A 15,498-nucleotide genomic window follows, 5' to 3' on the forward strand; every position below is an offset into this window, starting at 1 on the left:
TCAGGCAGTAGCACTGAACAACACAGCTACACAGAACCTGTCAAAACAGAAACTAAACAAAATCCCTAATGGGGACTTGGGGTGAAAAGAGCAAAGATAAAAAGAAGACTATACTGCACAGGCTTTATGATTATATTCAAATCTTGATGCAGCAAATACTGGTGAGAAGTTTCCAATATTCTCTCTCTGTAAGTGTTTTTAACATTGTAAAGAGAACCATTAATCAGCTGGGAATGAAAGGGCACAGTTCCTTCAGGGCATTATAATATTACATAAACTTAACAGAAGTATCTTTCACGGTGCAATCCTAAACAGAGTTACACCCTCCTAAACCCATTGGCTTCAAAGGATTTAGAAGGCTGTAATTTTGTGTAGGATTGCACTGTTAGCTGCCTCCAGAGTTGATTGTACTACCAGTGGTTTGAAAAGTACACCCAAATCCCTGCAGAGAACCTGCCTCCTCCTCCCATAAATCTCAACGTGCCAGCCCTCAGCAATTTATGAAATAAAAAAACTTGGGGAGGACCTGGTGGAGCGTCTAGTTTAGCCACCTGTCCTCAGACAGGATTATCCCACAAGCAAACAGATATTTGTTTATACAGCTCAAGTAACAACCAACCTGTGGAGTCCATTGCCACAAGACGTTATGATAGCTACTTGCTTTTATAACTCCGTAAACAAAGGTTAGGCAAACAGGACTAGGAACATAGCTTATTATTTCCGACAGCCAAGACTCAAAGCTGCATGATCAGACATTACTGACATCAGATGCTTGAAACAAGCACAGAAAGCCTGTTTCCATGATGCCCTCCTGTTGGGATTCTTAATTCAAGGTCGATGGTTGTATTGCAAACACAAGAGCCACACTTAGTAAAAGAAAAATATCTTTACTATGAAAACAAACTTGCAATTCCAACACCTCCAAGGGATTCCTGCCAATCCACATGGCTTGCAATAGCCAGCTCAGGGCTACAGCTGCAAAGGATTTGGGGGTAGGGAGGCCAGGGAGAGAGTTTCGTGAAGTAGAACCCCAGCATATCCTCATAATTCCAATATTCTCAGCATCCCTACTTTAGGATGCGTATGAAATTGAGGGATTTTGATTTTTCACAGGAAAACATAAGCCATACAAACACTGGATTCGGCAAAACCTTACTTCTCGTTTTTTTCCCTTAAAACTAGTCAATGAGAATCTATTTATCGTATTCCTTCGGGTGAGTTTAAAAGCAAAGCCAGCACAGAACTCGCAAGATCGCACTTTTAAAACTTCATGTTAAAAATCAAACACAAAAAAAGCAATTGGGGGGGGTGTCACATTGACAGCCACATGTCGACCAGGCTGCTCAGGAGCATGAGGGGAAAAACAGTATCCACGAAGCACACTGAAAATGAATGCAGAGGAGGCCTGGTCAGATCACCTCAGCACCTTCATGGAGAGATCCCTGCTCCGAGCACTACTGAACCCAACTTCACAACAGGGCAAGGATTCTCCTTCAGTCTCAGAATGACGTCTGTTACTGGTCCGATTTGAGTTTTAAAGCTGCAAATTTCAGACTTTACCCTGGACTCTCCTATATAATTCAGTTAGCTTGTGCATGATGCGTCCCTACTGGTGGCCAGCTGGTGATGCACAACCACCCCCAAATAAAACATTCCATTTATGCTATATTTATACTCATCCGCCATGCACTCTTTACTCACTTAGACTCTAACGATGTGTTTTTATTGCTTTATAGGATTGTGGTCTAAATAAATGTGAGAGCAACTGTATGCAAACAATAAGAGATCCAGGCGGAGTTTTGTTTGGCACTAGCTCCTCCCCCTCCCATTGGCCTTATGAGCCAAATTGATTCCAGTGTTATATGGTCAACGCAAAGCATTCCAAGTCAGCCCAGCCCAGTTAAATCAAAAGACTTAGATGTAAGCTGATTTAGCCCCATTGATTTCATTGGGAAGAGATCAGCTTAAATCACAGTCCCTTTCGATGCAATAGGGCCTGTCAGAGGGTAGACAATTGTGTGTGTTTTAATTTGCAGTATTACTGGCAGATGAGTAAAACTATAACCAGCCATATTCAAGGTCATTCTACACTGACAAGATGTGGGGAAGAAGAAGAAATGTGCAGGACTAAAAATACTGAATTTGCTCCCCCCCCAAAAAAAGTTCCAATTTCATTTCCCTTCTTTAAACAGTAGGATTTAATTGTATCAGCCTTTGGGACGTGGGCCTATTTGCATCCTCCCTCTTCCCCTCCAGGGTTGCCACACAGCCCTTGGCAAAATCTGGGTCCCCAATCTATGCAAAATAGGGAAATAATTGTGCCCAGGTGTCTAACCTTGAGGTACCTCTGAATCAGTACAAAAACCACCTTTCTGGCTGCCTGGGGCAGGAAATAATGGATGGGGAAGGGGAAGAAGAGGATGCCAAACCCTTCTGACCCTAACTTTATGCATCTTGACTGAAGCCTGTGCCATTGGCCCCTGTGGCTTCATCCAGGTGGCCCAATGCATTGCACACCTGACCCTCCAAGCAATAGTAAGGGGTGAAACTTCCAGTGCACCATTAAAAGCAGCAACAGAGGAATTGACTGGATCCTTTGCACACTGGCTCGATTGTAATCTCCTGGTCCAGGTCCCTTATGATCTGCAAAGGGCGTGGGGAGGGGGGGATACCTTCCTGCCTCCTTTACTCCGGACACTCCAAGCGCTTCGGGACCGCTCCCCTTCTCGAGCGCTGCTCCCATTGGCTCTCCATCGGGCAGACTCGCCTGCAGAGTTCGTCAGCGCCGGCTCAGCCACAACGCGCGGAGCGCTCCGTTACGCCGCGAGGTCAGCCACACGCTGCGCTTGCTTCGAGTTCTGTCCGAAGAGAACCAGATCCTCCCGAGAATGCCGGCGGCGGGGGGATCAGGCAGCATCTCCCAGGCCCTTTGGGTGGGGGTGGGAGAGGGCGCGAATCAGCACGATCGGCACATTTAATGCTAAGACCGTGGGCCATCTCCAGTGACCTCAGGAAGCACCTTGACACTCCCCCTTCGCCCGGTCTGAGGCTCAGCTACCCCGATCCTCAATCTATTATTAACTTGGATTTTAGGGATTCTGGGTGGAAAGGGAACAGCCTTAACAGAACCCACGTTTTGAAGTGTACAGAAGTGCTCAGCAGCAGCAGCAGCAGCGGGGGTAGTTTCCTTCCTTCCTTCCGCCCCCGGTGCCTGCCTCCAGTTTTACAGTGCAAATTTGCACTCAAAAGCTTCCCTAACAAACCCTGGACGGGAAAAGTTGGCGATTCTAAACAGCCCATTCCAAAGAATGCGGAGGTGTCACTTCTATGAATGCCCCGGAATATAGGTACAGGAAACCCACCGCTTGGGGGGGGGGGGGGATATGTAATTTAGTGTTCTGCCATCCCGGATATGAGCACTTTGCAAATCATATTCTGCTGGAACTCAGTGGGGACGACTTCTCACTAAATTCTTTCTTTCTTTCTTTCTTTCTTTCTTTCTTTCTTTCTTTCTTTCTTTCTTTCTCTCTGTCCCCCCTCCCCCCAATCTTGATCCTGTTGCTCTGGCATGGGAAGAGAAATCCCTCCCGACTGCGCTGCGATCCACCTGACCGAATCCGAAGCGCACTTCTCAGTCATTCGTGGAAAGCAGCGCGGCCTCCGGGCCTTTTCAGACCAGCCCTCTCCCACCCAGAGCTACAGGTAGGTCTCTCCAGCAATGATTGTCCCTGCGACCTTTTGACTGTGTGGGTGGAGAGACAGACAGACAGACAGAGTAGCCGGAGGGACTGTGCTTACTGTATAAACCCCCCCCCCCCTTTTTCGGGGGGGAGGTGTCGAAAAAAGAACTAGAAGGTCGCAGGTCAGAAGTTTTGCGAGGAATGTTGCAACTCCAAATGGGGGTGGGAGGTTTAATCATATGCCAGCCAACGCTATTTCCTCCTCTCTTTCCGTCTCTCTTTACAAAAACGACTTCTGCACGTCGGACTCTTTCAGACTCGGGTCCCTGATGGGGGATTTTCGGAGACTTCCAGAGAGAAACGAGATCCGTGGTGGTAAGTGGACCCAAAAGTGGCGGCTGGGCCATCTCACGAAGAGAGTTCCAAGTGCCCCAAGTTCGGTAGACTCAAGATTTACACCACAGCTGAATTCAGCCCTGTTGGTCAGAGTGGGACTCGCTTCCAAACTGACACCAAGGATGGATCTAAGCAGCTTTCCCGCTGCCCAAAGATGGGGGGACCTTTGCCCGCCCAAAAGAGCTATGCTGGGGATCCCAAGATGTGAGTGGGCCAGATTCCTGTCCGACTGTAGTCAGGAACTGCTGGATCCAGCCCGTAGAGACGTCCGAAATACTTCGGCTTATTCGGGGCGTGAATCGGGAGCCTGGGTTCGTGCGCACGGCCTGCCCCTGAATGTTTCTAGCGGAAGCACAAACCTTAAGCCAGGCTCCGATTCGGCGCTGGTGATTTAGGGCTTTTGATGAGTCGAAAGCTTGGAAGAAAGCCCTCCGGAAGCGCCGGGCGCCTTTCCTCGAAGGCCGGCCGCTGGCTAACTCAACAGCCTCGCCGCCGCCGACTTAATTGTTCACTGAACAGCACCCTTGACAGGAGAGCAGGGTCGGCAACGGCTGCCTCTCCGTTGGTCCCTGATTTGGGGGAGGGGGCATCGGCGGCTTTCCCTCTCCGTCCCAAATCCTAAAGCCGCCAGCGATCCCGTTCTGGCTAAGGAGGAAGCCCCCAGTGATTGCCCTAGAAGTGACTAAAGGAGTCAACTGCGCTCGGGATCGCAGGCTTAGACTGGCCCCTGAGATCCCCTGATACCAAGAAGCCGTAACTTGGGTTTCTCGCCGGTTACGCGGATCCAAACGCGAGTCACCCTGATCACTAGCGGTGGGACTCAAAAGCTCGGAGTTCTCGGGGGGAATCGCTCGGAAAGACGTCTAAAGACGCCTGTGTGTATTGACAACCCGAGTCACAAGGCACACGAGCCGAAGCAATTTAGGCCCGCTGTAAAAGGGATCTAAATCAATAAGACTTCTCCCCCAGTCCCATGGGAGTAAACCCCACTGATTTATTTGAAAAAGCCCAATGCTATAGATGAGATTTATACATCTGATTTTTCCAGATAAATGACGAAGTCCGAGGGAAAGTTCTCCTGCGCAGTCACCATTGAAATGAACGGGAGCGCCTGCTTTTGCGCAACTCTCAGTCACTTCCGTGGAGGTTTGCTCACAAGGACTTCCGTGTGTGTGTGGTAGTGCCTTCCGTGGGTTTAATTGGAGCTGAAGCGTTTTAGGGGAGGGGGAGAGAATTCCCACCAAGTCAAGACTGCCTTCGAACTAAGGGTGTAAACATCCTTAGCTTAGAAGTCGACCCCCCCTCCCAAAAAATCGGTGGGAGAGACTTTCAGCTAGTGGTTGCAGCCGAAGTCCACGGAATCTTACGGCCAACCTTCCTTGTATTTGAATGGCTCTGGAGGACTCCACACAATCCGGCCCCGGGTGACTCTCCTTCTGCGGGAGAGATCTGGACACGTGCTTGACTCGCCCCGTCGCGATCGGCGCGACTGGAGAGCGCTTCGGCGCGGTCGCGCCCGGAGCCTTTCCTGGGATTCGCTGAAGAGCCCCGCCGGCGCTCGCTCTTGACGGCTGGGTGACGGATGGCCGGCTCAGCTTCGATCCGGGCCCCCGATCCCGATGTGGAGGAGGCCCAACGAAGGATCCCCGCGCCCGGCATAATTCTGGGGCTGATTAAAGCTTTGACGACTTCAGTTGGGGGGGGGGGAAGAAACCCCTCCAATAAACTAAACTAGCCTTTAAATCAGGAAACTGCCGAGCGCCAAGACGCCGATTTCTAACCAACCGAAGGGTGGGTTTTTATTTAAAACAACAACAACGATCCCACGTTTTGTGGGATGTCTCTTAAACCGCTAATGGGGAGGGATGGAGCGGCTGTAAAAGAGACCCTTCGCAGACTGTCGAAGAGGAGCCTCCGCCGCTTGGCACGGGAGAAAAAAGAAAAAAGGACGAGAATTCTTCGCAGGAAGGGAAGAAAAATCGCCGAGATTAGGCAAAGCAGTCAGACGTCCCCCAGGGCAACAATCGGATCCGCTCCCGCAGCTTTTCTCCTTGCCGAGGACCCTCCGGGATTCATTCCGCTGATGGCCTTCGGGAAACCGGCCCTGGGCTGTGCCTCCCTTGCCTGGCCGGGCGCGCTCGCCTTCTCGGCCGCACACACACACACACACACAAGCCAGAAACGCGTCGAGCCAGCCGGGGACTTTGCGCTCTGCGCGCTTAAGCGGATGCTGCCCCCGACCCCTCTGCCCCTTGGAAAGGGAAGGCAAACTAAGGACGTCGGCAGGGCGGCGAAAGGGCTTCGGGCAAGGGGGAATCCGGACATCCAACCCCTTCCCCTCTGCCACAAACCTCTCTTGGAGTTGGTGGGCTTCTTCTACTGCGGCTCACCTTCGCAGCCTGCCGTCTACAAATTGGGTCTTTGAGTAAACACTCACTTTTTGCAGTTAGGCGGGGGGGGGATCCCCTCCACCATTGAAATAATATTTTTGACCTATTTATTTAGGCCGAAGCTGAATGGCCCCGATCCACAGCCCAAGTGTGGCTCCGAAGCCACTCTCTGGGAAGCAAAAATCCCTGTAAATTCAATGGCGCTTCCTCCTGAGTGAACCTGTTCAGGATCGGGTGGTCAACAAAAATATTTAGAAAAGACGGCTACTGAGTTATTCCTCCCCCCCCCCCCCCGGCGGAATTTTGTGCCGAGGAAATCGGCCCGAGGCGTGGGCACCGCGGAGCCGCGCCATCCCGAACAAGTTTACACAGTGGGGTCGATGGGGCTTAATTTCATTTCAGCGCTAGCTCCACTCCACACAGATGGAGTGATTTACTTCGGTGTAAACGTGTCGCGGGGAGTGAGGCCAGACTGCGACTGGAGGCCCACTTTGGAGCGGGCTAAGGTCCCGATTCTAAACACACAGCCCCTTCGATTCCGGTGGAATTGGGACCGGTGAGTCCGAGCGCTGCTCTAGCCAATGGAGCTTTAGCTCTTCCGCAGTTCCGGCCTGGATTGCGGCCATCGGGGAACAGCCCCGCTGACTCCAATGCACCTGGCTTTCAGCGGCTGTGTAGACCAGGCGTGGGTGCACACACGTCCCCCTGGATTCTCCGACGGAACTGGGCTGGGGATTGGTGGGGCTGTAGGTTAAGGATCGCTGAATCCTTTCGCCAAGCTCGGCCTCCTCAGCGGAATCCGGATTCCCGAGGCGAGGAGCGTCCATCTAGTCACCAGGAGGCCGGGAGGTTCCCCTCGGTGCTTGCGCTCTCTTCTGGCTAAATCGGCGCTCCGGTTAATTGGCGGGCGGAGCTGCCGTCTTCTGCCTAGAATTGGCTGCGATCCCAGAGCATTTCAAACAGGGAGAGGCGGCGCAATTAAGGAATCGGCCCCGTTGGATTCGGATTTACTGACTGATAAGGGAAGCAGTCGCGGAATCTTCCGACCTGAAGGTGTTTTGGGGCTAGGCGCATGGAAGGCAAGAGAGAGGAATGGATAGATGGATGTGTGTGTTACGGATTGTGGAGAAATTCGAAAGTCAGGCACAGACTTTCCATCCCATTGCTATACAAACGCCAGCACCCGAACGCCTCAAATACCAAGGGGGTCTCTCTCTCCCCCTCCCTCCCTCCCTCTGCATTTGGATCTGGGCTATTCCAACAGGTGGCTGGCTTGCAGCTTGCCTCTGCGGGCCTTTCTGTCGCTCTTCCCGGTCGCGACACAGTCACAGTTTATGGGGAGTAGAATGTCTAACTCGGCCTCTCGGAAGCCGCCTCCTCTGGTGTCCAGGGGGCTTCCTTGCACGTGAGTGAGTAGCGTCGCTCACGGCCCACTCGGGAGATCCCCACCCCCGAATCCCACAAGCCCGTACGTTGTGCAACTGACTTGCAACGGCGCTTGTTCCGAAAGAAACAGGTTTAGGTCAAAAGGGGAGGGGGAAGGTAAGAACACACCTGTGCTGCACCTCAATATGGTGCTGGTGATTCACAGGAGCATTGCACACTCTGCGTTCCATTGTACCTAGCGGTTTGCGGACTAGGATAACGTAACCCCCTCCCCCATAACTCCGTCCGGGTTTTAGTTAAGGGCTATTCCATAAGGAGGAAGAAAATTTACTTTCTGTGTGAAGATAGCAGGTAGGTGGAGAACTCAAACATTTCACGTGGAGAACGGCCACAGCTCTGGGCACAGCTGTGCATGAGTAGGGAACCAGATCTCGCCGAGTACAGACTTAACTTTGGGCATCCCCGCGCTTTCTATTTTTCGCACATCGATGCTTCAGTTTCACCCAGTGCCGTGAGCATTTTTCCTCTACGCTTTAGTCGACGTAATTCTCAAAGCAACCACTTGGGGTCACGCTTTATGTCCGTTTGAAGTAAGAACCCAGGCGTCAGGAGAAAAAATAGAGCGAGGAGGGCGCCTTAATCTTTCTTAACTGTTACAAAATGCTCAAACAAAAACACAGTCCCGTGGCCGGACGCCCCTCCCCTCGCGCCCCAAATCTTGCAAAACACGTCCTTCTTTGCACGCTGTGGAGGCAGTCTCGGAGAAGGGGAAATCATAGACCATCCCCGGGCCTGAAGCAGAGTTCTGGTGTCCCCGCCCCCGCGCCCTTACGCGGTTTCGCTTGCTTTTAGAGTGACTGCTAACGCGCGCGTGCGAAAGGGGGTGACTTTTCTGCCCCTCTTGACTTACATAACGCCAGCTAGTAAACTGGAGCCTGCAAACCAGGAGGCGAACGTGAAAGAACATATTCTCTGCGTTCCACTCTTCTGTCCAATATACACGTGCACGACTGCGCACGCACGCACGGCCAAACTTTCTCCTCCACCGTTTTGAAACAATACTCCTCCCACTCCCGAAGGGGGGGGGGAGAGTTGCAACCGATTCTCTTCCTTGCAACTCTCATCCCCATCAATCCCCGCTTGCAAAGTAATTCTTTTGTTTCCTTTAGCATAATGGAAAGGGGGGGGAGGGGAGGGAGAGCGAAGTCACGGAACTGCTTGGGACTGGCGGGTCAGTGGCCAAGCCGTAGACAGGCAGGGAAAGGGACGGGGACGATTGATACGTGAAAGAACGGGGGTGAGGGGGGTTTAAAAAAGAAGACCCCCCCCCGGCTGGCTGCGAGGGCCGGTTCTCCAGCTGCCCGTCAGCTGACTGGCTGCGAGCTGTCACCCTCTTTCAAGCCGGGCCCCGCCCCCGGCTACCCCGAGAACTCCGGCGTCCCGGCCGCGATTGGTCGGAGGGCTCCTCGGGCCCCGCCCCCTCCGCCTGAGTGTCAGCGAGGAAGGCGCTATAAGTAGCCAAGAGGGGCGGCTGGGCGAATCACAGCTGTTCACTCAGCGCTGGAGGCTGCGGCTGGGAGCCGGGCGCAGTCCGCTCACTCGCTCGCTCGGCGCTCCGTGCCGCCGCCGCTGCTGCTTCTTTCTTCCGCCCGCCCTTTCGCCGCGCGATCGCCACTCCGCCGCTTGCAAGCAGCCCAGCGCCCACCGGCTCTTGCGCACGGAGCCAGTGAAAAGTTGCGCGGAGAGCGGGTCGCGCAAGACCTCCGGACTTACAAACGCCAGCCAGCGGCAGCCTTTCTTCCCCCGCCCTCCGCTCTGCAGCCGCAGCCGCCTGTGCCGGGCGGGCGCCTTCCGTTCCCTTCTCCCATTCCTTTGCCAGCGGGTTTCTGGCAAGCGGGCCGGGCGCGGGAGCGTGGCAGTGGCCTCTTTTGCAGCGCAGGCGGCGAGCAGGAGCGGCACCGCGCCCGCCCCGAGGGGTGTCGCTGGCTCGCTCGCTCCTCGGCCGGGCTGCGGCGAAGAGCAAGTTTCTGCGGGCTGGCCGGCGGCGAGGCGCTCTGGACCCTGGAGTGAGGCGGCGAGCCAGCGCGCCAGCCCCCCTCCGAGCCCCCCTCCGCCCGCCCCGCCGCGATGGCCGGCGAGCTGAGCATCGGCCCCGAGCTGCCCACCAGCCCCTTGGCCATGGAGTACGTCAATGACTTCGACCTGATGAAGTTCGACGTGAAGAAGGAGCCGCTGGGCAGAGCCGAGCGCCCGGTCCGCCACTGCACGCGCCTCCAGCCGGCCGGGTCGGTCTCCTCCACGCCCATCAGCACCCCCTGCAGCTCGGTGCCCTCCTCGCCCAGCTTCAGCCCCACCGAGCAGAAGACTCACCTGGAGGACCTCTACTGGATGGCCAACAGCTACCAGCAGATGAATCCGGAGACCCTCAACCTCACCCCCGAGGACGCGGTGGAAGCCCTCATCGGGTCCCACCAAGTGCCCCAGCCGCTCCAGAGCTTCGAGAGCTTCCGGGCGGCCGCTCACCACCACCACCATCAGCACCACCACCATCAGCACCAGCACCACCACCACCAGTATGGGGGGGGGACCCACGAAGACCTGGCCGGCCCGGGGCACCCGCACCATCACCACCACCCACACCACCACCAGGCGTCTCCCACCCCGTCGACCGCCTCCAGCTCCTCCCAGCAGCTCCCCAACACGCACCAGCCGCACCCCTCGTCCTCCTCCTCCTCCTCCTCTTCCAGCAGCGTGGAGGACAGGTTCTCGGACGACCAGCTGGTCTCCATGTCCGTGCGAGAGCTCAACCGGCACCTGAGGGGCTTCACCAAAGACGAGGTGATCCGTCTCAAGCAGAAGAGGAGGACCTTGAAGAACAGAGGCTATGCCCAGTCTTGCAGGTACAAGCGGGTCCAGCAGAAGCATCACCTGGAGAACGAGAAGACCCAGCTTATCCAGCAGGTGGAACAGCTCAAGCAAGAGGTCTCCCGGCTGGCCAGAGAAAGAGACGCCTACAAGCTCAAGTGCGAGAAACTGGCCAGCAACGGCTTCAGAGAGGCCGGCTCCACCAGTGACAACCCGTCTTCTCCCGAGTTCTTCATGTGAGTCCTTTAAAAAAAACAAAAAACCAACCAACTGAGCTTTCCCCCCCTCCCCACTCACCCTCACTTGCCCCCCTCTCCCATCCGCTGACATCTCCATCCATGTCCCCTCTTGAGCAGAGAGAGAGAGAGAGAAAGAAAGAGAGTCAGAAGGAGAAAGGCCAGGCCTGGGGGGCGGCGGCGGGGTTGCCTGTCATCCATGACTTCGCGGTCTGCTTGCAACCTTCGCGTCTTATTCTAGGTTAGCTGTGAAGATCGGAGGGGGAGGGGAGGGAAGCAACTTAGCCTGGTAGTTGGGCCAGCTAGAGAGGGAAAGGTGGAAGCGATGGGGGTGGGGCGGGGGAGAGGGGAAAAAAAAGGACTGGTTGCAGAAGGAAAATGTTTTATACCAATCGATTGCTTGCTTGTAGAACTTTATCCTGGACTTTGCAAAACAAAGGGATGGGCCCCGGACAAGCCATCTAGAATATCTGCTTTGGAGTTTTGTTTTGTTTTTAAAAAGGAAGAAAAAAATAATAAAGAGGGCGAATGCACAAAAGTGAGACCCGGACAAATGCAGAGAGAGGACGATAAATGCAAGCTTCGTGTGTGTTGCCTGCCTTGAGAGAGTTTGACAGAATTCAGATGGGACGTTTCTTGCAAGAGAGGAAAGGGCGAGAACCAAGACCTCTCCTCGGTTTTATTGCCTGCTTGATTATATAGGAGAAAAAAAAGTTACAAAAAATCTGCATTAAAAATATTAATCCTGCATGCTGGACATGTATGGTAACTTCTATTTTGTACCATTTTTTTTTCTTGTTTAACTTTTCGCATGTCGTTGATCATCGACCATAGCTCCCTCCTCCCGTTGTTACTGTGTTTTGTTTTTTCATTGAGTAAGACTATGTCAGGAGTTTATCTCTCTATATAAAAGCCCTCTTTCTACTGCTCGTGCAATTGTTTGTTCCTATTCTCTTTCTTTTTTTAAAATGAAAAAGTCTGGGCCCAATCCACCGGGAAGGTCTCCCAGTGCCATTAATGGGGGCTGCTGCGCAAACAGCACCCTTGGGTGGATTGGGCCCCGGGTTAAGCTTGTAAATATCGGCCATTTCCACCCGCACAGCGGAGGGAAAAATAAAAGGAAAAAAACCCAACAGGAGAACATTTCAGCAGGCTGGTTATCGCTGGTTACGGTCGTTCCTTAGGCCAAAACAATGACTTACGCATAAATAAGGTTTCTGGGCATTTTTGCATTCAGAAAACAACTTTGTATATTTGGGGCACTTTTTCAAGTTGTAACTCTTTTTTTTTTTTAACCTTTAGTTTTCATTTTGGTTTTTGTTGGTTGGGGCACAGAATGTCAAACCTAACCTCGACGCCCCCCCCCCTAACTTTGGAAGTCAAATCTGCCGCCATCGGTGGCATAAACTCCATTGGGCTGCATTAGACTTAAATGTCCGAGGAGGCAGGAATGTATATATAACGAGGCAGTAAGTTAGTGGAAGGGGCGGTGGGCCACCTCCATGTATGGGCGGCGGCCCATTACTCTCTACCCGTCTTTTGTCCTGGGCACCTGATTTCCTCGTCCGCCCAGGAACAGGGACAAGAGCTTCGAGGGCCCTGTTCCCGCCCCCGCCCCCCGTCCACCCAGCAACAATTGGCCGCTTCATTTCTTCGAGCCGAAAGATCGCAGAGGCCGCGTCCTTAGCAGCTCACGTGCTTGAGTTGTGATTGGAGTTCAGTTGATCGGTGCAAAAATCTGAATGAATTCTGGATGCACGGGGGGGGCCGGGGGGTGAGGGGAGAAGGAACCGGCTCCTTTTAAAACATGCCTGTTTGGAGGGGGGTATATTCCCCCCTTTCGCGTGTATTCTTTTGCCAACTTCAATCAGCCAGTGAGAGTTTAGCCAAATTTTCTTCCCAACTTGGTAAAGTAATAATATTTTGGAGTCTTATGTTTTTGGTTTTTTTCTTTTCTTTTTTGGGTTTATTTTTTTTCCTCCTGCAGGTCAGTAAAAGGATTTTATGTTGCACTGACAAAAAAAATACCAAAATGAAAACTTTTTTTTTTAATGTTTTAGTTTCCTTTTAGGGATTTGCTGGCACTGCTGGCCGGATGCATTTTAAGTTTGTATTAGTTTATAAATTAACAGTAATACCAAGAATCGTCATAAATGAAGAGCATGGTGCTTGCCGTTTTAAATATTGTGGGTATTTAGTCATGCATCAGGAAAAAAAAGACCCCCCTCAAGCTTTATGGGTTTTTACGGATTCAACTGTGTTGAAGTCGCAAGGTTACAGCTGCAGAAAAAAACAAAAATTCTTTTTATTTCATGTAAAAGTTCTGAAGGGATCAATTTCAAATCCTGCTTATGATATGAAAAAAATATTAAAAGAAAACCTCTTGGTCTTATTGTAGTTTTATTCAGACTGGTTTCTGTTTGTTTGTTTTCCCTGGTAATTAAAATTGTTTCCTATTTTGCTTACTAATACCAGTGAAATGGCATTTTCTTTTTTTGGGAGGGGTGTGTTTTTCTCCTAGAAACAAATTTGGGCCCCTCCTCCCCTGTATTTAAGTAGCCGGGCTACCGATCTCGAGAAATATATGCAAGGAACACTAAGAGGGAGGGCGGGGCCGTGAACCTAGATCCTGGGCGCATTTATTTTCGGAATAGGCCCGGCTGCTTTCGATGAGGCCGATGTCAAAATATGTGTGAATAGGCTTACAGTCTTCAGAATCCAAGAAGAGCCAAAAGGCTCTTCTTCTCCCCCCCCCCAAAAAAAAGCCCCCTACTTTTGTAGTGAGTGACAGGTTGGCTCCGTGGGCAAGAGAGACTTTAGAGACTTTATTTACCCTTTTGCAACATTTGAAGTCATTTCAAGAGGTGCCCCACACCCATTGCCTGGGAACTGTGAAGGAGTGCAAAGAGTTTCCCCTGTACAGGTGCCCGGGACCAGGAAGGACCCTCCCACCCGCCGTGTCCTGGGCTTCAGGGGCTGGTTGGGGGAGGAGGGAGCATCTTTTGGCCCGCCGCAGCCCCAGATTCCTCTGGAAGGTGAGCCGGACTCATAGCCCCGGGTGCTCGGCCACGGGAAGGCCTGGGTGGGACGTGCCATGTATATCCAGCCCCGAGGGTCGGTCCTTAGTAGTGCTGAGCCACACCGTGGTGCAAAGAGCTCCTCGTCGAGGCGACTGAAGCGCCACACATCCTCCCCCCCCCCCCCCCCCATTCAAAGAAATCCAGAAGGCTGAGCAGGCAGGCCTGCGAGATGCCAGTGCAACCACCAGAAGGCCCCAGAAAATGGCCCGGGGACTCAGCCTCTCCTAGGGGGCGGTCGGTCAGGAGACTGCAACCCTCAATCCTTGTCCGGGGAGGGGGCGCAGAAATCCGGGCCGATCGGCCTGGCAGCTTTGCATCAGTTCGTTCGGGTTCCCCTTTTCCTCCCGTCTCCTGCAAAGTAACAGCGGGTGTGCACACAAAACAGAAACTTTCCTCTGCGGAGCAACACGTGGGCCCGGCGGGTGTGCCGCTCTCCCGTGGCTTTCGGGGGAGAGCTTCTCCCGCCCTGCTCCTCCGGAGGCAAACGCTGCCCTTCCGAAGCCCCCCTCCTCCTCCACTAGGGCGTCTGTCTGTCCCCCGATCCAGCCCTTTCCAGAAGGGAGCTCGGCCCCCAGGAGCGCATCTTCCTCTTCCCCAGTCGTCCTTTCCTGCTCGAAGGAGCCTCGGCTTTCCCGGACAACCCCTGGTGCTGGGAGCAGGGCCTGCGGGAGAGAGCCAGCCGGCTTCCCTCCAGCTTGACAGGAAACGAGGGAATGGCCACACAGTTGCCCAGTGGCAGAGTGCAAGCTAGAACACATCACATCACACCCAACGCGCAGGGGTAGAAAAGCAAATAAAAGATCTGCGCTCCAGGGCTGAATCTGAAGTCGGGGAAGTCGAGGGGAGAAGACTGGGCCTCGTTCCCCCGGTGTTCAGGGTGCAAGGCCAGGCCAGCGGCCTTCCAAGGGTGTGTGTCTGTGAGTGGTAGGTGAGACACACTGGTGTCCACAGACTGTTCTGTCGACGGGCCTTTGCCTTCCCCCTGAGACCTCCCCCCCCCCCCCCACACGCCCCCCCCACGTCACAGAGCCGGAAGCAGCTTTCCAACCAGCGTCGCCAGGGCTGCAGTCTGATGTTCGAGACCCCCCTTCATCCTGCTCGGATCCCACTGAGCGCAACGGGATTTTCGTGCAGAGGACCTCCCAAACGCCCCCCCCTCCCGACCTGAAGCTCACTGCAGGTTGGCCGGCTTGGGGGAGTCCCAGGCAGCAGCCGCTCCTCTCTGCGCGTGTTCACTTTTCCCTCCTCCGAAAAGCAGAATGAGAAACTTTTAAATGTCCCAGTCGGGAAGAAAGAGAGACTCCCTTGCCTATTTCGGGGTGATGGTGGTGGTGGTGAAGAGCGGGGAGGCAACGCAGTTAAGGCAAAAGCCCTTGCCCGCTACCGATTCCCGGGGTAGATCCAGCACGCTGTGGGGAGCAGGTGCGTGGAGACCCTGCGGTCTCACACTGGCGCCCAGGTAATT

General features: G+C 53.6%; 1 protein-coding gene across 1 annotated transcript; it reads left to right on the top strand.

Annotated features, from left to right (window-relative positions):
• Positions 1-9,411: 9,411 nt before the first annotated feature.
• MAFB (v-maf avian musculoaponeurotic fibrosarcoma oncogene homolog B) lies at positions 9,412-13,381 on the top strand. Its single transcript, XM_015405491.1, has 2 exons — positions 9,412-10,953; positions 11,364-13,381. The coding sequence occupies exons 1-2, from the start codon at positions 9,980-9,982 to the stop codon at positions 11,416-11,418; spliced, it is 1,029 nt and encodes a 342-aa protein (XP_015260977.1). The 5' UTR covers positions 9,412-9,979; the 3' UTR covers positions 11,419-13,381.
• Positions 13,382-15,498: the final 2,117 nt, after the last annotated feature.

Source organism: Gekko japonicus, unplaced genomic scaffold (genome assembly GCF_001447785.1).
Source record: "Gekko japonicus isolate JY-2015 unplaced genomic scaffold, Gekko_japonicus_V1.1 scaffold2180, whole genome shotgun sequence".
In the NCBI taxonomy this organism is placed as follows: Eukaryota; Metazoa; Chordata; class Lepidosauria; order Squamata; family Gekkonidae; genus Gekko; species Gekko japonicus.